The sequence below is a fragment of the Herpailurus yagouaroundi genome, unplaced genomic scaffold (genome assembly GCF_014898765.1).
Source record: "Herpailurus yagouaroundi ecotype Mexico unplaced genomic scaffold, PumYag 196, whole genome shotgun sequence".
NCBI lineage: Eukaryota > Metazoa > Chordata > Mammalia > Carnivora > Felidae > Herpailurus > Herpailurus yagouaroundi.
The window spans coordinates 32955210-32974973 of record NW_024412427.1 but is presented as its reverse complement, the minus strand read 5'-3'; the positions used below and the strand labels follow the sequence as shown (position 1 = coordinate 32974973).

At 43.7% G+C, this 19764-nt stretch overlaps 1 protein-coding gene across 1 annotated transcript in view; it reads right to left on the bottom strand.

Annotated features, from left to right (window-relative positions):
- Nucleotides 1-9674: 9674 nt before the first annotated feature.
- The window catches only part of KIZ (kizuna centrosomal protein), a 146378-nt gene continuing 136288 nt past the window's right edge, over nt 9675-19764 (bottom strand). The window contains exons 12-13 of the mRNA XM_040447853.1: nt 12447-12490; nt 9675-9827 (exon numbers count right to left, since the gene is read on the bottom strand). Of these exons, the coding sequence (XP_040303787.1) occupies nt 9724-9827; nt 12447-12490 (148 nt within the window). The 3' untranslated portion in view covers nt 9675-9723. The remainder of the gene's footprint in view (nt 9828-12446; nt 12491-19764) is intronic.

Here is a 19764-nt window from a genome sequence, read left to right as displayed (position 1 = left end):
TAAGTGAAATAAGCCATACAGAGAAAGACAGATACCATATGGTTTCACTCTTATGTGGATCCTGAGAAACTTAACAGGAACCCATGGGGGAGGGGAAGGAAAAAAAAAAAAAGAGGTTAGAGTGGGAGAGAGCCAAAGCATAAGAGACTGTTGAGAACTGAGAGCAAACTGAGGGTTGATGGGGGGTGGGAGGGAGGAGAGGGTGGGTGATGGGTATTGAGGAGGGCACCTTTTGGGATGAGCACTGGGTGTTGTATGGAAACCAATTTGACAATAAATTTCATATATAAATAAAAAAAAAGATTCTCTCTCTCTGTCTCTATCTCTCTAAAATAAAAAAAAAAAAAGAGTGCTCCTCTAGTGTCCCCATAATTTTCACCAAGTGGCTGCCGTGCATTCTGCACATTGGTGCATCAGCTCAGGCAATGACGTCTATGCCCCGAGTGTTAACTGGACAACACGATACATGCCAATTGCAGAGTTATTCAAATAAAAAAAAAAAATGTGTTAGAAGCAATGACGTATTTTTCCTGACTGTTATTAGATGATGAGCTGGATAAGCCTAAGATAAGAGTGCAAAATTCTCTCTCTAGATGGAAATCTTTTCCTCTGTTTAAAACTCTTCAATGGGGGTGCCTGGGTGGCTCAGTCGGTTGAGCGACCGACTTCGGCTCAGGTCATGATCTTGCGGTCCGTGAGTTCGAGCCCCACGTAGGGCTCTGTGCTGACAGCTCAGAGCCTGGAGCCTGTTTCGGATTCTGTGTCTCCCTCTCTCTGACCCTCTCCCGTTTATGCTCTGTCTCTCTCTATCTGAAAAATAAACAAACGTTAAAAAAAATTTAAAAAAACAAAAAATAATAAAACTCTTCAATGGCTTCCAAATACTGATCAACAGAAGAAAGTCCAGACTCCTTAGCATGTGATACAAAGTTCTTCATGACTTGTTTCTTTAAAAAATTATAAACTATTTTATTTAATTTATTTTTTATTTTTTTAAATGTTTTATTTATTTTTGAGAGAGAGACAGAGACAGAGCATGAGCGGTGGAGGGGCAGAGAGAGAAGGAGACACAAAATCCAAAGCAGACTCCAGGCTCTGTGCTAACAGCTCAGAGCCTGATGCAGGGCTCAAACTCAGGAACGAGATCATGACCTAGGCTGAAGTCTGACACTTAACCAACTGAACCACCCAGGTGCCCCCAAAAATTGTAAACTATTTTAAACACACAAAAAATGCAGAGAACAGCATTACATGAATGACATGAAACACTACCCGAATTGGACAGATATTTGACAAATGTTAACATTTGGCCATATTTGCCAAGAATATTTGCTTGTTAATCTAAAGAAAGAAGCTGTTACTGATGCATTATACTTCTCTATTTACCACTCATCATAGTGTCTTCTTTTCTTCCCCAGAGCTAATCACTTTCTTGGAGATGTTGTGAACCCCTTCCTTGCATGTTTTCATACTTTTGTCATATACAAACCTTCTCTCCCCTTTCTATAAACAACACACTGCATTGTTTCATGTTTTTCACTTTTACATGTATTTTATGAACTGTATAAATCCTCCAGCAATGTGTTTCTTATTGTTTTCTTGTTGGTGGGCACTAAATGTCCAAATTTTTACTATTTCAAACAATACTGCAGCTAAGTTTTTGTCTCTCTGTGTACTACAGTGAGAGTTTCTCTTTGTCTCATAGAGATATCAGAGAGCCACAAATGTGTGTCACATGGTAATTTAAATTTTCTAGTAGCCACATTAGAAAATGTAAAAAAAACCCCAAAACTGGTGAAATTAATTTTAGCAATATATTTTAACTCAACATATCCAATGTCTCTATTTCAAGCTATAACCAATACACAAATTAATGAAATAATGAAATAATGAAAAATATAATGATTTTACTTATATGTGGAATCTAAAAAAACAGTTAAGCAGAAACAGACCCATAAATACAGAGAACAAACTGTTGGTTGCCACAGTGGGGGATAGAGGGATAGGCAAAATGGGTGAAGGGGAGTGGGAGATACAGGCTTCCAGTTATGGGGTGACTAAGTCATGGGGATAAAAGGCACAGCACAGGGAATATAGTCAGTGGTACTGTAATATTGTTGTATGGTGATAGATGGTAGCTACACCTGTAGTGAACATAGAGTAATGTATTTACAAAATTAGCGAAGTATGTTATGTTATTTCTTTCAGAGACAGTCTTGAGATCCAAAATGAATTTCTCAGTTTGGACTAAGCCAAACTGCTCATGTGCTCAAGAGTCACGCACGACTGGTGATGACTGTATTGGACAGTGTGGCTCTATATATTTAGAGGGAGAACCATAGCGTCATAGGATCTGATATGCCATCTGCAACCTTACTTGATGTGTGTTTCTTCATAGTTAATGAAAGTCCTTCTTTCCTGCTATCCTACCCAAACCTCAGAGTGATCTGCCTCCAATCTTGGCCAGTCTACTGGCTATGAAATGACACCCCACTGTACTTTTCTTTTGCTGTTTGGTATACTAGTAACTCTAAGTACCTTTTATGTTTACTGATCATTTGGTTTTCTTTGTCTATGAATTGCTCATTCTAATCCTTTTTTTCATATTCTGCTGAGTTGTATTTTTTGTTGATCTATGCTTCTCTATGTATACAGATCTTTGATGGTATGTATCCTACATAAGTCATCTTCTAGCCTATAATTTGTCCTTTAATATTGGTGTTTCAGTTATACGGAATATTTTCATTTCAATGTGGTAGTATTTATCAATATTTTCTTATGTGAGTTTGTGCATTTTCCTCATGCGTTAAGAAATTCTTCTTTGTTCTGAAGTCATATAATTAATTGCCTATTTTTTTATTTAAGAGTTTTCAAGTTTTTCTTTTTCACATTTGCTTATTTGAGATGGAATTTCCTTTGTATTGAGAGTGAGGGGGGTGCCTGGGTGGCTCAGTCGGTTGGGCATCTGACTCTTGATTTTGGCTTAGGTCATGATCTCATGGTTTGTAAGATTGAGCCCCACATAGGGTTTTGCACTACAGTGTAGAGTCTGCTTGGGATTCTGTCACCCTCTCTCTCTCTCTGCCCCCCCACCCCTGCACTCTCTCTCTTTCAAAATACATAAATAAAAAAAACTTAAAAAGGAAAGAGTGAAGTAGAAATTTAATTTTACCACCTCACCACCTGAGGATGGTTACTATCAAACAACAGAAAATAACTGTTGGTGAAGATGTGGAGAAGGTGGAATCCCTATGCACTGTCCTTGAGAATGTAAAATGGTACAGCCACTGTGGAAAACAGCTTGGTACTATAATTATCATTAAACAAGCAAAAAATAGTATGGCGTTTCCTCAAAAAATTGAAAATAGAATTTGGGCACCTGGGTGGCTCGGTTGAGCTTCCTACATAGGCTCAGGTCTTGAAGTTTGTGAGTTTGAGCCCCAGATTGGGCTTGCTGCTGTCAGCACAAGCTGTCCCCCTCTCCCTGCCCTTCCCCCACTTGCACTCTCTCAAAAATAAACATCTAAAAAAAAAATAAAAATAAAAATAGAATTGATGATCCATATGATCCAGCAACTCCACTTCTGGGTATATATCCAGAAGGCCTGAGATCAGGATCTTGAAGAGATGTTTGTACATCCATGTTCATAGCAGCATTATTCACAATAGTGGAAACATGGAAGCAACCCAAGTGTCCATTGACAGATGAATAGATAACCACATATCCATTCCACATATCCATGGAATAGATAACCATGTATATGTGGCATATACATACAATGGAATATTATTCAGCCTTAAGAAGGAAAGAAATTCTGACACACATCTCCAGTGTGGGTGAACCTTAGGGACATTTATATGAGTGAAGTAAGCTGGTCACAAAAAGACAAACACTGCATGATCCCACTTATATGAGGTACCTTGAGTAGTCAAAATCATAGTGACAGAAAGTAAAATGGTGGTTGCCAGGGGTTGTAGGGAGGGGGAATTCAGAGTTTTAGTTAAACAAGATGACAGAGTTCTAGAAATGGATGGTGGTGATGGGTGCACATTGTGAATGTATTTAATACCACCAACTCACACATTTAAAAATTCTTAAGATGATACATTTTATGTTACCTACATTTTGCCACAATAAGAAAGCTTGGGAAAAAATGTACTGGGGGGAGTTGGAAGGGCATCGAATGTACCCTGAATGAATAAATGAATTAATTAATGGTGGGAAGGAGTGAGGCAGGGAAGAGGGAACGGCCTTTACTTTCTTTAATCTGGAAAGAAAGGAGATGTCAGCCACTAAGAGGTTGCAGCAAAAGGAAAACAAAGCAGCTTATACTTCAATCTCAGCAAAATAGGGGACAGGTTACATCCTTCAGCCAGGGGAAGAAAGAGGTTCAGAAGGGCTGGGGCAGTGGCGTGCCATTGATAAAGGGCCCTAAAGATGTCACTAGGCACTGAGAGTGAAATTTATGCAAAAATAAACATTTCATGATGACCATTTAAAAAAAAAGTTAGCTTGGTGTCTTGCCACGTGGTTTGCCAATTGGTCCAGTACCATTTATTGAAAAGTCTGTTACCGCCTCCCTGATTTCTAAAACTACATCTGTCTACACTCAGTTCTCCTGCCTGGGAATATCACTAGAGCCTCCCTTCTGCTCCATGTTTTTATCTCTGAGCCACTACCACAGGGACTAATTACTGTTCTTTATAATAAATCCTAACGTTTGCCACCACAAGACCTCCTTTCTATTTTTCAAACTTGTTATGGCCATTTTGGTCCTTTAAATTCCTTCTCAGTTTTATGACCAGTACTGCAAAAGACCTGTTGGGATTTTGATTGAAATGGAATAACTTTCTGGATTAATTTGGACAGAATTGTGAATTTCAAGATATAGGATTGTCCCGAAAATGGAACATGTCATTCTCTCTTGTCTCAGTGTGTACAATTTTGTCTTTCAATAATTCCTTAAAAAAAATTTAGATTTTTGATACATCATTTTGGTTGTTACTGTAAATGACATCTTTCAAAAATTTAGTTTCAAACTGGTTTTCCTAGTGCATTGCTGAACTGTCACCAACTTTGCTGAGCTCCATGGTTCTAATACTTTGCCTTTAGAGTCTCTTGATTTTCTTTGGAGATCATCAGATTGTGTGAAAATAAAACACACACAGAGACCAGTCTTGAAAATTCTGGGCAGGGGCACCTGGGTGGCTCAGTCGGTTAAGCATTTGAGTTCAGCTCAGGTCATGATCTCATAGTTTGTGGATTAGAGCCCCGTGTCAGGTTCTGAGCTGACAGCTCTAAGCCTGGAACCTGCTTTGGATTCTCTGTCTTCCTCTCTCTCTGCCCCTCCCTTGCTCATGCTCTGTCTCTGTCTCTCTCTCTCAAAAATAATAAACATTAAAAAAACAGTTCTGAGCAGACAAAACCACTTCAGTCATACAAGCAAAGCTTAATTTAGCTTATTTTGTGAGACAAGTGAGGCTAACTTGACCTTTACCTCTTGCTTATACTTTTGAAAATCATAAGTGAAACTTAAATTGTTACCCAAGTTGATAAGTGGTAGCCACTAACCAATTCCCTTTCATTTAAGAATATTCTAACGTGGGACACCTGGGTGGCTCAGTCGGTTGAATGTCCAGCTTCAGCTCATGTCATGATCTTGCGGTTCATGAGTTCGAGCTCCACAAACTGCTGTCAGCTTGTCAGCGTAGAGCCTGCTTCAGATCCTCTATCCCCTTCTCTCTGTTCCCCCCTCCAACTTGCACTCTCCCAAAAATAAATACAAAATAAAAATAAAAATAAGAATATTCTAATGGAACCAATCACTATGAAGAATAAGTCACTGGTTCTGCACTGTTAAGCTGCTTGCTGAAAACAGACCCCTGGGCCTCATTCCATGTTTTGGTTTCAGTGCTCCTGGTTTGCAAACATTTTGGCATGTGCATGACAAACTTCTATGAATTACTACTTCAGTGATTGAATAGTTTTGCTTCTCGTCTTTTCGAAACATTTGACATCTGTGGCTAATGAGCACAAATTCTTTCCCTCCCAGCCAGAGTTGCTACCTTCTCTTGGTGTGCCCCCCTGCCTTCGCAGATGCGTGCTCATGCTTGCTGCACACATGTCTTGTGCTAGCCTCACGCAAGCATTGCTTGTTTACACACATTCTTTTGGGTCTCAGTCTTGCAAGAGTCATCTCTCTGCCTATAGTTCCTTATTCCTCCAGCACCGCCCCATCCCAACAAATGTTACCTTCCCTAACTCAACCCAGAAGGGACAATGTTTTCACTCCTCTGAGCCTGTGTGTGTGTTTAAGCTTATCTATCATCTGTCATCATCTTACTGTACATAATGTACCTCGCTTCAAGCTTTGTCTCCTTTGTTGAAGTGTGAGCACCCTGAGGTCAATGACTATGTTAGATCCATCCTTGTATTATTCCCAATGACTAGCACAAACAGTGCCTGACATGCAGAAAGTGTCAGAAGAGGCTTGCTAGTAAGCAGATATTAAAGCTGTGTCTGAAGCTAGATTGGTAGGTGCTGGAAGGGCAGTTACCTCTGACATAGAGTTGGGTCCTTAGCACTGAGCTATAGCACTTGATTTTGTCGGGTGTTCAGGTCTCCATGCTAACCAAGCTCACCAAAGTCTCATTTATAAATTTGAAGACCACTGGGAATTAATAGAGAATGTATATTCTGGTCTCTGCTCTCTGGTTCCTGACACAGAGCTCTAAACAGTTTTAAACTCTTGGAATTTCCCTGGGTGACAGGAGTGTCTTTTGTTCTGATGAGGTGATTCTGGGTGGGCTCCTGGTAGCTTCAGATTAGGGGCTCGTCATCAGGAAGACCAAGTCATGATGAGAAGCTTGGAACTTTCAGCCCCATCCCCCCATCTTTGGAGAGGGGAGTGGGGCCCTGTAGAAGTGGGGTTGATAATCTATCATGCTTACATGATGAAGCCTCCATAAACATCCCAAAAGTAGGAGGTTTGGGAGCTTCCAGGTTGCTGAACACAAGCAGGTGCCGGTAGAGTGGCCCACCTGGCCAGGGCATGGAAGTTCCGCACCCCTTCCCACACACCTTGATATGCACCTCTTCCATCTGCATGTTCATCTATATCCTTTATCATACCTTTCATGATAAACAGGTAAAAGGAATTGAGTGTTTTCCTTAGTTCCATGAGCCACCTAGCAAATTATCAAAACCAAGGAGGGGCTGCGGCCATCGGATTTGTAGCCAAGTCAGACAGAAGTTGTGGATAACCTGGGGACCTACTACTTGTGACATGTGTCTGAAGTTGGGCGGGGGTGGGGCAGTCAGCCTTGTGGAACTGTGTCCTTAACCTGTGGGGTCTGCACTAAGCGCAGGTAGTGTCAGAACTGAATCGCATTGCAGGACGCCCAGCTGGGGTCAGATAATTGGTTGGTGTGGGAAAACCCCACATGTCTGGTGTCAGGAGTGTTGTGAGTTGTGGTAGTGGTATGAGGGGACAGGAGAACGCGGTGGGGGGAGGGTGGTTCATACAAATAGTTTACAAACTTACATTGTCCCACTGCCTTTACCTGGGGAAACAAGACCACCTATGGGCCAGTGCATGACCCTCCGGGAATTTAAACCCCTGGAGACCCCAAAATGGACCAGAGAGCTGTCTGGTGAGCACAGCACAGTGGAGCTTAGTTAGCCAGCCCCTTAGCGATGCCCGCCAATCACTTGTCCTGTTATTTTCATAGTATAATTTAAAAAGTCAATTATCGAGGCGCCTGGGTGGCGCAGTCGGTTAAACGTCCGACTTCAGCCAGGTCACGATCTCGCGGTCCGTGAGTTCGGGCCCCGCGTCAGGCTCTGGGCTGATGGCTCAGAGCCTGGAGCCTGTTTCCGATTCTGTGTCTCCCTCTCTCTCTGCCCCTTCCCCGTTCATGCTCTGTCTCTCTCTGTCCCAAAAATAAATAAACGTTGAAAAAAAAAAATAAAAAGTCAATTATCTTCTTTTCTTTACAATGTATACAAAAGGGAAACTTTGTATTACTTCTATGCATTTTAAATCAGGGTCACTTGAGGTCAATAGGAAGGAAAAAAAGAATGTTATTAAATTTAGCTGGAAAATTTGCCTGCGAAGGGTGTTGGGTCCCAGGCCTACTCTACCACTATTCAGAAGTAAATTAAGCATTAGGAAAGTGGTAGACTGCACAAAGCTAGGCTTTGTTCTGGGTCATCATCAGTACACATGACATGTGATCTCCAGCAAACGGTGTTCAGATGTAGGACTCTATATCCCATGAGCACTGCTGACAAATACCTGGCTAGTGTGCTGGCTGAAGGGCTGTGTTATTGTCTGCTAAGATTTAAGAATTAAAAAATGAAATGTTCAAGACAATTTGAAAAACAAAGAAAAGGTAAAAACATAGAAAAGGTCTAGAAGGGTATCACCCAAATGTTCATGTTTACTGCTGGATTTTTGTGTGTGGAATAATTTTAGATTTATAGAAAAGTTGCAAAGATAATACAGAGTTCTTGTTACATCCCTCTGATCTTACCTTACCACAGTACATTTGTAAAAACCAAGAAAACAACACTAGTATAATTACTATCAACTAAACTCCAAACTTAATTTGGGTTTCCCCAAACTTTCCATTAATGTCCTTTCTTGGTTCGAGGATCCAACCTAGGATCCCACATTGCATTTAGTTGTCATGTGTCCTTTATTTGTGACTGTTTTTGTACATTTTCTTTGGAGCAATGTCGATTCAGAACTTTTGCTCATTTTTAAATTGAGTTTGTTGTCTTTTTATTGAATTATAAAAATTCTTTATATATTCTGGATACAAGTCCCTTTTTAGATATATGATTTGAAAATATTTTCTCCCATTCTTTTCACTTTCCTGATGGTGTCCTTTGCAGCAAAATGTTTTAATTTGGGTGAAGTCAAATGTATGTATCTATTTTTCTCAGTTAAGGACTTTTGGTGTCATATCCAAGAAACCATTGCCTAATTCAAGGTCAGAAAGATTTACACAATGCTTACTTCTGAGAGTTTTATAGTTTAGCTCTTACACTTAGGTCCTTGATGCATTTTGAGTTAATTTTGTATACAGTGTGAGGTAGGGATCTAACTTCATTCATCTGCAGTTCTTTGGCTCTTCAGTTGTCCCAGCACCATTTGTTGAAAAGATCATTCCTTCCCCATTGAATGGCTTGGCACCTTTGTCAAAAATTAAGTGACCATACACATGAGGATTTATTTCTGGATTATCAGTTCTAGATTATATATAAATTGATATTTCACTGATCTGTATGTCTATGCCAGTCCCATTCAGTCTCAATTACTACAGCTTTCATTTGTTTGTTTATTTCAGCTTTTAAGTAAGTTTCAAAATTGGGAAGTGTGAGTACTCCAACTTTGTTTCCTTTTTCAAGGTTGTTTTAGCTATTCTGGGTCCCTTGGATTTCCATATGAATTTTAGGACCAGCTTGTCAATTTCTACAAAGAAAGCAACTTACATTTCAATGGGCATTGCATATCACTTTGTTTTTTGATAACACTTCAAATGAATATGCTAGTTTATGTTTATGCCATGGAATTTCACTCCAGTAGCAATATGGTCCCAAGTGCTCCTATTAAACAATTAGGAAGCTTTAAAAGACATGTTTGTTTAGGACATCACATACAAACACAGGGTTTTAGGTTATTTAATGACTTTATTTCCAATGGTTGTTACTGCTTATTAGTCATAAAAACCACCAAAGTCATCGGCAGATGTGTTATGGTTTCTAGGGCGTAAAGCAGCTTCAATTTCTGAGTTACTGTCGTCGGATTCATCCCAAAAGGCTGGAAGAGAAAAACAGACAGGTATTTAACATCTCTCCACTCTGATAAGCTTGGCTTCATCAGTAGACTGGTTCCAGTAAACTGGAAGCACTGGCCTGCAAAAGGCCTACTAGGGGCACTGAGGGCTGAACCTGACCAGGTGCATCTGGATGCATGTCCATACTGCACAAATTTGCACATCTCAGTGTGTTCTATGGAAACACTGTAGAATATTTCCTTCCCCTTTTGTTGTGCTCAGCTCTTTACTGCAGGATGGGGATTTAAATCAGGATTAACACAGAAGCAGGGTTAGCCAGGTATTTCACCAGGCCTGAGACCACCTCAGCTTAGCTGCTCTTGCACTTTGATCCCCTTCTATACTTCACAAGGAAGACATGGTGGAAGAATAGGAGGCCTTGGGTGCACATGGTTTACTTGGGAGGTGATCCTGGGAACGATGGGAGGGGCTGGAATAGTGACACAGGAAGAGAGGAAGCCAGCAGAGGGTGTGTTAATGAGGGGGGCTGGCAGTGGACAAGGCGGCTCAGGCCTGCAGGGCACTCTCTGAGAAACTCAGAACTCTCCTCAAATTGTCCCAACAAAGAGTAAGGCAGTGGGGTTATTTATTGACCAACTTCCATTTCTCATTGGTTGAAGGTTATTCTCATTCTCAACCAGGGCATCAACTCCCGGGTACTCTGGGCTGCCCCATTGGGGCTGGGCATGCGCCTGCAGCCAGAGAAAGCCCTTAGGCAGATGCACAGCTGCTTGTGGTGGAAGGCCACAGCATGCCCGCGAACTGCACTGTGATCTCCAGCGTGGTCGGACAGGATGTGGTGGGACACGGTCTGCTATACGGACAATCTCCATGACCACCACTATCTCCACGGCACTCACTACCTGCCATTCTGTGATGACTTCTTATACACAACCCCATTTCATCCTTGTACCAACCTGGGAAGGTAAGTGTTAATGTCTCCATTTACTGAGCAAATGGGCTGAGAGAGGTTAAGTAACTGGCCCCAATCACAGAATTAGCGGGTGTTGAAGCCAGGAGTCCCACCCAGGTTGTCGGACTTATACCCACGCTATTGACCACAACCTACTGGGACGGGGGTCTAAGCAGACAGGAATAGAGCAAGCCCAAGCTCTGCATAGGATATACCACAGTGTTAGCATGGAAGGTGGGGCTGAAAGACAAATAGGAGCTCATGGTGCTAAAGGAAAGGGGGGAACAGCATGAGCAAAGGCACAGAAGTACAAGCGTGGTATACAGGTATACCCCATTTTCCTGTGCTTTGCAGAGACTGTGTTTTTTTATAACTGAAGGTCTATGGCAACCCTACACAAGGCAAATCTATTGATGCCATTTTTTCAACAGCATTTGTTCACCTTGTGTCTCTGTGTCACATTTTGGTCCTTCTCTCATTATTCCAATTATTATTATTTCCATTATTATATTTCCTACAGTGATCTGTGATCAGTAATTATGACTCACTGAAAGCTCAGATAATGGCTAGCATCTTTTAGCAATAAGGTGTTTTTTAATTATTTTTAAAGTATTTTAAGTTAATTTAATGTTAATTAACATTATTTTATTTTATTTTATTTTTTTTTCAACGTTTATTTATTTTTGGGACAGAGAAAGACAGAGCATGAACGGGGGAGGGGCAGAGAGAGAGGGAGACACAGAATCGGAAACAGGCTCCAGGCTCTGAGCCATCAGCCCAGAGCCCGACGCGGGGCTCGAACTCCGGGACCGCGAGATCGTGACCTGGCTGAAGTCGGACGCTTAACCGACTGCGCCACCCAGGCGCCCCAATTAACATTATTTTAGACATAATGAATGCTGTTGTACACTTAAGAGACTACAGTACAGTGTAAACACAACTTTTACAGGCACTGAGAAACCAAAAAATTTATTTGGCTTTATCACAGTGGTCTGGAACCAAACCTGCAGTATCTCTGAGGTACATCTATATTTGGAAAAAGCTGACTGTGAATAGATCCACAGAGGACAAGATCTTGGTAGGGACTGAGCTGGAAAGTAGGGATGTGGCCAGACCACAAAGGGAGAAAGTTGTGGACTCTATCCTGCACGTAGCAGGAGGCATTAGCAATTTTTAACCAGGAAGGTAAGAAGTTTACATGAGATTTTAGATGCTGGTGGCCAGGTGGGGAGTGGGAGAGGGGCCAGATGGGAGGAAACCAGTTAGTGTCTACTGTAAGAGCCCTGTCATGTCATGAGCAGTAGGTACTCTCAGGGCATTAGCCATGAGGATGGGGACAGAGTCAAAAACCATTTCACAGGTAGAATATACCAGTGTTGTCAATCAATTGGATGTGGAGGCTGGGATACCCTGCAAATTCATACTTGCAAGTTAGAATGCTATGCCACTGTGGCCCATGGCACCCCATATGTTGTCAGCTCATAGCCCTGTCACTGAAGAATGGTTCCTCGATAGCCCTCCAATCCCCCTCAGAGACCATAATCACCCTGGGGAGAGCCACAGGGCACCCAGTGATCGCACACACGCTTCACAGTCCTTACAGGAGGGTGCAGGAAACAAGAAACACGTCACAAAACAACTCTGGGTTAATACACAAGATGAAAATCTAGCCTCCAGTGATTTCTCTTACCTTTAGACTCTAAATTGGTAGTTAGTTTCTTTTCATTTTCATGCCTGAAAAAATAAAGAAATAGCCTGAGTCTTGCAAAAAAAATGACAATCAGACTGATATTTTTACAATGAGCACATTAGCAAAGAAGTACTGCACTGAAAGGCCAGAAATTTTACACGTTCTCCCTGAGTCTTAAGAGCAAGAAGAAAATGTCAGGCGGCGCCTGGGGGGCTCAGTCAGTTGAGCTTCTGACTTGTGATCTCGGCTCAGGTCATGATCTCTCGGTTAGTGGGATAGAGCCCCGCATTGGGGCTGTGCTGACAGCATGGAGCCTGCTTGGGATTCTTCCTCTGCTCCTTCCCTGCTCTCTCTCTCAAAATAAATAAATAGAACACTTTAAAAAAAGAAGAAGAAGAAAATGTCAGGACCTCGGTGGCCAGAGTCTTGCTGATGCTTTGGTGGGTGGGTCCCTATTGCGACAGCATCACCAGTATCCCTGAGTGCATTCTCTGCTGGCCCTGCAGACACCGGGTCATAGTGTGCCCTGCAGGCATCCCTTGCAGCGCAGGACAATGAGCACCTGGGCGGTGAGGTAGAGGATCCACTTCCTTCAACAGCCTTCCCAAAACATGTCCAGGCAAAGCTTTGGCACCTTTAGACAAGCTAAAAGTGAAATACCCGAAGTAGAGAATCCAAGATAGAATACAAGGAGAAGCTGGCGGGGAAGATAAGATCCTCATCTCCATCAAGCCAGTGATACCAATCCTTAACGGCTTGACAAGGGAGTCCAAGATAAACTCTCAGTCTGCTTAATTAAAAACACTAACTTAAGACAGAAAAACGTAAGTATCCTGGACACCGAGGTGTAGGTTTCTGGGTATCACATACACAAAGATGCTAGTGTCTATGGCATCTAATACCTAGCAACCTGTTCTTGCCAAGGTATTTGCTGGGATTTACATTTATATATTATTGCATTAAAACAGATTCCAGTCTCTTAGAGGAGAAGAATGTCAAGAAAAGACAGACCCCAATGTGTATGGTCACTGCTCATGGCCAGAACCCTGGTCCTCTTAACATAGGAAACCCTGTGAACTTATCTTCTCCCTCCTTTGTGTCAAGTCTGGCTAACCTATGGCTTAAAAATTTGCTGTTTTCCATAGCTGCCATACTTGGTTTTTTTTTTTTTCTGTAAAATAAGCTCCATTTAGGTATAATTTTCTAGGCTCAATATCTGTAAATGCTTCCTTTAAACTTGGTGCCTGTTTCATTATCTGTCATGACCAACTAGTGGCCCACAGCTGTTTCTCCATGAAGAGTGGATGGTCCTATGAAAGGGCCCAGCACTAACCATCAGTCATGGAGGCTGCAGGTAAGGTGGCCACTGACCATATGAATCCATCTTTCATAAAGTACTAGTGTATACACACACACATACACCCACATACACACACACACACACACACACACACACACACACACACACACACTGCAACTGTGGGCTGTATGTCTACTATTTACCTACCTCTCATTTCATGAGGACTAGTCTAGATGCTGGAGGCAGAGGTGGGTTAGAACAGTGCTGGTGGGGGCCAGAGAGTCTCCAGCTGTAGTCCAGGTAATAAGAGCCACAGCAGGGAGAGGGATAGAGCACTGAGGGCTGGGAGAACAGGGAGCAAAGGGTGGGTGATAGGTGGCTGCAGGACCCCTGAGGAAGCAGGGCATCTCCTGGACTCTGCTTTGAAAGCCAGAGAGGATTGCACAGGCCAGTAAAGGGGTGGGGGGATGCAGTGGGATGTAGTAGCAGGGAGCCCTTGTTAAGAGCAAGGGCACAATGACAGATAAGCATGGGCCAGATCCCCGTGGCCCCAGCCACTTCTCTGAGCTCCAGAAACATGGCCTGTGCTCATGTGCTAGTTCTACTTGGCCGCCTCCCAAGCACCTTGTGGGTGTTCATCCATGACCAAATTCACAATCTCCCCACTGTGATTCTCTTCCCCTGCCAGGCCAGGTCCCTCCTGTTTCAGTCAAGGGCACTCGGATCCTCTGCTCCCTCCCCAACCCTTTCCACTCCTAGGCCCTCCTGCACCCAGTCAGCTCCGATGTGTAAATCAATAGATGGGGCTGTATTACAATTCAATCCTTGCTCTTCCCTCCACACTGCCACAACCTGGCCAACTACACCAGCATCTCTTGCCTGGACCTTTGTAACAGCCCCTAACTGGTGATGCCACACACACCCTGTCCCCTACAGTCCATCTTCCACTCAGCAGCAAGAATGAACTTCTCACTCCACTTCCTTGCTAAAGGTCCTTAAAGCCTTCCCATTGTTTTTTGATGAACTCCCTAAATCCTGAACAGCACCTCAAAGGCTGATCCCCAGACTTGGTTGGATTCTTCTACTACAGCCTCACTTCCCCTACTGCTCCCCCACCCACCACTGATTCCTCACCCAAGTTGCTGTTTTACACTCATTTGTGTAACTAATGCATGTGTGATCACTTCTGCTATAGACTATGCTCTGTGAGGGAAGCGATGGCACCTGCTTCAGCTCCCCTGGGTAACCCAGGGCTTTGTGCTTGGTGATTATGTGCAGAATGAAAAGATGAAGCTCACCAAGAGCAGGGCCCTGCTTAAAGACACTCGACCTAGTTGCTGGCACATTATTTGACTTCCATGTTTCTACTTCTGTGACTTCAGAATCAGGTTAAGTTTCTTACCGGAATCGTGCAAGAAATCTGCAGAACTAAATGCATGTAGGTCACCCACTGAGAAAGGTGGACGCTGCTTCCAGGTGTCTCCTACTCCATCCCCATGCACTAGGGGCAATTATGTTTCCCTTTGGGAAGCCAGCTCTGCCCACCAATGTGACACCCCAATTCAAAGCTGACCTAGAGTCACATGCAATTCTTAGGGTCAACGGTTCTTTCTGAGTCACACCTAATGTGTAAAGCTAAGACAAGGCCAACGGGCATAGTGGGGGAACTTTCCCTGGAATACTGGATATAGTCAACTTGTTGAGCTACTATAATAAATAAGACGAGGAACACATTCACTCTGGCAAAGTATAAGAAATGGAAGAGTTAGTCTTATAGGCCATGGGATTGGGTCACACATACTTGGAGCCTGACTGCTTCGTCTTCCCTAAGAGCATGAAAGTAACATTTTCATCTTGTAAAACAGAGGTTGGCAAAGGTTTGCTGTAAAGAGCCAGAGGGTAAATGGTTCAGCTGTTGTGGGCTATATGGTTGTAGGACAACTCACCTTTGTGGCTGTAGCATGGAAACAAGCCATGAACACGATAGGTGGGGCTGTATTGTAATTCAACCTCACTTATAGGCACAAAAATTTGAATTTCATAGAACTTCCAGGTCAGGTGTCATGCAACATCATTCTTCTTTGGATTTCCTCCAACCATTTAAAAATGTAAAAACCTGGGTGGCTCAGTTGGTTAAGCGTCTGACCTTTGATTTCAGTCCAGGTCATGATCTCATGGTTGTGAGATCGAGCCCTGTGTTGGGTTCCATGCTGAGTGTGGAGCCTGCTTAAGATTCACCTTCTCCCTCTTCTTTGCTTCCCCTCGCCCCCCAAAAATGTAAAACCCGCTCTTAGCTTGAAGGTGTACAAAACCAGGCAGAGGCCAAGACTTGGCCCTGGGGCCACAGTGCACCGAGCCGGTTGAACAGGTGACACTGCCATACTTACAGCACACCAAAGGGTCTGCCTGTCCCCTGCATCGTCTTTCATGGGTAACTCTTAAAATCCAAGATGGCAGACTTGATTTTTTTTCCCCCAGAAGGTTACAATTAGATTGGAGGTCCTACTTCAAAACAAACCATTTTCAAGTAAAACACCACAGACAATGGATTAAATTAAAATGTGACCATGTTCTGCTGGTCTCATCATAATGGGACAATGACCTCCGCAGAATTTCCCAGCAGGTTAGGTATTTTTTTCCCCATAGCTGTGCAATGAATACCACATACCCATGAAGGGGATGCTTAATTTACCTTTTGCTATATTGGCTTTATCACATATCTTCCCTCTGTCTACCCATCAAGCCATCTCATTTTTTGATGCTTTTCAGTAATTGTTTATGAATTCCCCTGCTATTGATAAACCAGATTAGGACAACTCTAATCAAAGTCACTTTTGTTCTCATCCTTGCTAAACTTAAGAAGTAAAGGTTGGTCAGGGCCTTAACAGTTTTTATCCGAAGAGCAGCACCTGGCACCCACGTGCACAATCCGCAATCGTGGTGAAACAAGGTATCACTGAAATTATGTGTCAACTATTCATGTTATATGAGCAAAAGGCTAATGTAGCTAGGAATACTTAGTCAACACAGTCAACATAAATACAAAATTAGATGGCAAGGCCTACTGTAAGCATGAAGTTTTGCTTTGTGGAACTGGCAAGTAGAGACAAAATGAGAAGTGGAAAACCTATGAGCTTCTAAGAAACCCATTATTAAATTATAGCAGAGCACTTATAGATTATCCAGCGCTTTCACTGTATGGGTGGTGGGGCCCAGAGAGGCTGTGAAGGCTGTGCTTCAAGACACACAGAACTGTCAGATGGGAGTGGGGGCAGACGAGGACAGAGCCCCCCAGCACATGGATGCTTCCCAAATGCAAACACCTGTCTCACCTCGTGAGATGTGATCAAACAGCAGGGTGGAGAGAACCTGGGTTGGGGCAGCCGGTCCCTGTCCCAGTGCAGGACTGCTGATGGGAGACAGTGTCAGCTCTGGGGCCAGACAGCCTCTACTCCCTTGATGCTCTACTCTGCTCCCTGTGTGGCCCTGGGCAAGCTCCCTACCTCTCTGAGCACCCGTTTTCTGTCTGCAAAATGGGGAAGTAGGCCTTCGTTGCAGTGTTCTGGTAAGTTTGGAGAGAATCCTGCTTGACAGCCTGGCTACGGCAGGTGTGGGGGAGTGGTGCTGCTCACTGTCACAGCATTCGGGTGCACAAAGCCATGTGCTTGGTTTGGTGATGGCACAGTCATGGGTTCTAAGTGAAGGTGACAAGTACTCTGGCACAGTGGCCAAGGAAAGGGAAAATGTGGGGACAGAGAGAAAGGAAACAGGCCTGAGATGCATGAAGTCTACTCCCTAAGGAGCCTGATGGGCAGGAGCACTTGGGACGGGGAGGACACAGGGAAATGGCCTCTGCTAGGTCTTGCACAAGCAGGTCGGCAGAGCAATGGTTTGTTCATTCATCCATTCCCTTACTCATTCACTGTCTCATAGGTCACACTACACATCGGCTCTATGCTGGGCCCACAGCAACAATACCCAATTGATCTCTGTATTTGGGCCTCTCATGCTCCAGTGGGGAGACAGATACCAAAATAACTGTGACACAAGCCAAAAAGGGCAACTGTGGGGTAAGCTGAGAACTGACAGCAGCAGAATTAGGGGGTAACGTCCAGGCCCCTAGCACATACCAAGAGCCCATGTCAAGTTCAGGGCCAAGAGCCAGATATCCTTTTACCAATAGACAGGACAGCAGTTAGGTGAGGACCCCAGTAATGCACTGTATGAGGGTTCATGCCCAGTGTGCTTCCTGGAAGCCAAATGCAGGGTGCACGATTGGAGAGGGTGCAATCGAGGTTGACTGCAGGAGTCTCCCTTGGGAAATGTGTGTGTGCCCTCCCTCTCCTATACACTCATGCAGAGACCTTTGTGGAATGCATGATTTCCTGCAGCTTGGGTACGTGATGCCAGCCAGAGGTGAGGGCATCTAAGACAAATGCTTGAGTGAACAGTGGAGCTATACACAGAGGTTCACTTACTCAGCAAGTCCAACCGTTATTGAGCACTGGTAATCAGAAAAGCCCTCCAAGCCCCCAGTGAGGAGCTCACAGTGAGGGGAAGGTACCTGCAAATGGCTACAATCCCTATGCTACAGATGATGGTAGAAATAGCCATGGGGCCACAGGAGGGGCGTCTTGTATGACCAGATCCTTTGCTTAGGAGACTTTTAGAAGGTTAATAGTTAAGCCCTGACAATCTAGTAGGCATCATCCAGGTGAAAGTGTGGGGCAGAAGCATTCCAGCAAAAGAGCAGGAATAGAAGCTGGGGCTCATGACATAGCTGGTTGTATGAGGGCATGACATGAGGCTGTCAAGTGGGCACAGGGACATGGGGGAGCAGGCTGGAAGGCGCTGCAGACTGTAGGCCATGCAGTGCTTGAGGGGGGATGGGTAACAGAAGCCCTTGAGAGACTCACAGCAGCAGAGGTGCAACAGTCAGGCTAGGATTTCAGACACTCATTCTTGGCCCTGTGGGAGGAAGAATCTGGAAAACAGCAGACCTGGGGGATGTCCTAATATTAGTAACACAATGATTCTCAACCTCATGGTCAATACTGTGTTGAAGGAAATAAGTATCCACAGCCTGTCAACAAACTACCCAAGTTATTGTGACCTTGAGGTCATGTCAGTGGAGTCTGGCAATGAGACTCTGAGGGTCCTGCCAAGAGCAGGGGTCTATGGGATGGGAGACCACGGGGGGGGGGGGGGGCTACTAATGGGAAGTGTCCTTCCTGTTCTAGGGTCTTACTATATAAGACTGAAAATATTAACTAATGAGAAGATGTGGTCTCTAGACTCCAAATTCTGTAATTTTTAATGATTTTGACTGCTAGCTAAAATCGGTATTAAAATGTCTCAAACAGCATCTTCAGCTACAATTTTGCTCAAGAGACATATATTTCTGAAAAATAGAAGGCATAAAATTATTCAGGAAGGAAGAACTCCATGAGTATGCCAACAAATCTCTGTAAATTCTAATTTTAAGGGCTGACCAAAGGCTGAGACAGTTTTAATTTGACAAAGTCCGAGCGCCCCCTGATGGTTAGCCAGGGACCCTGCAGCAGAAGCCTTTTTTTTTTTTTTTTTTTTTTTTTTAAGCTGCCTGGGGTCAATTTGCTAACTCCTTCCCTTCGGCTAATCTAGCAAGTTACTGTTCTTTCATGCTCTGTGTAGAAAAAAATAAAGTAGGTGGGTCTATGAGGAGAACACATAGGATATTTAGGCATCTGCTTATTCAGTAGGATTTAAGGCGATTGCAGATTTGCTAAACCAGAGACAGAGAACGGGTGCTTTAATAAAACCTAAAGGACTTCCAGGAATACCTGATTTTTATTTCACTGGTATTGATTCCGTGCAATCTTTGTATTCTCCCAAGGGAAAATGGCCCAGTGACCAGGCAAGGAGAGAGACACGGCATCAGCTGCGGCCAGGCGCCCTCCGCTGGCCACTCTGGTGGTTGCAGGGTGGACACAAAATGCCACCCACAGCGGCCCTGCCAGGGTGCCATGGCTGGGTGAC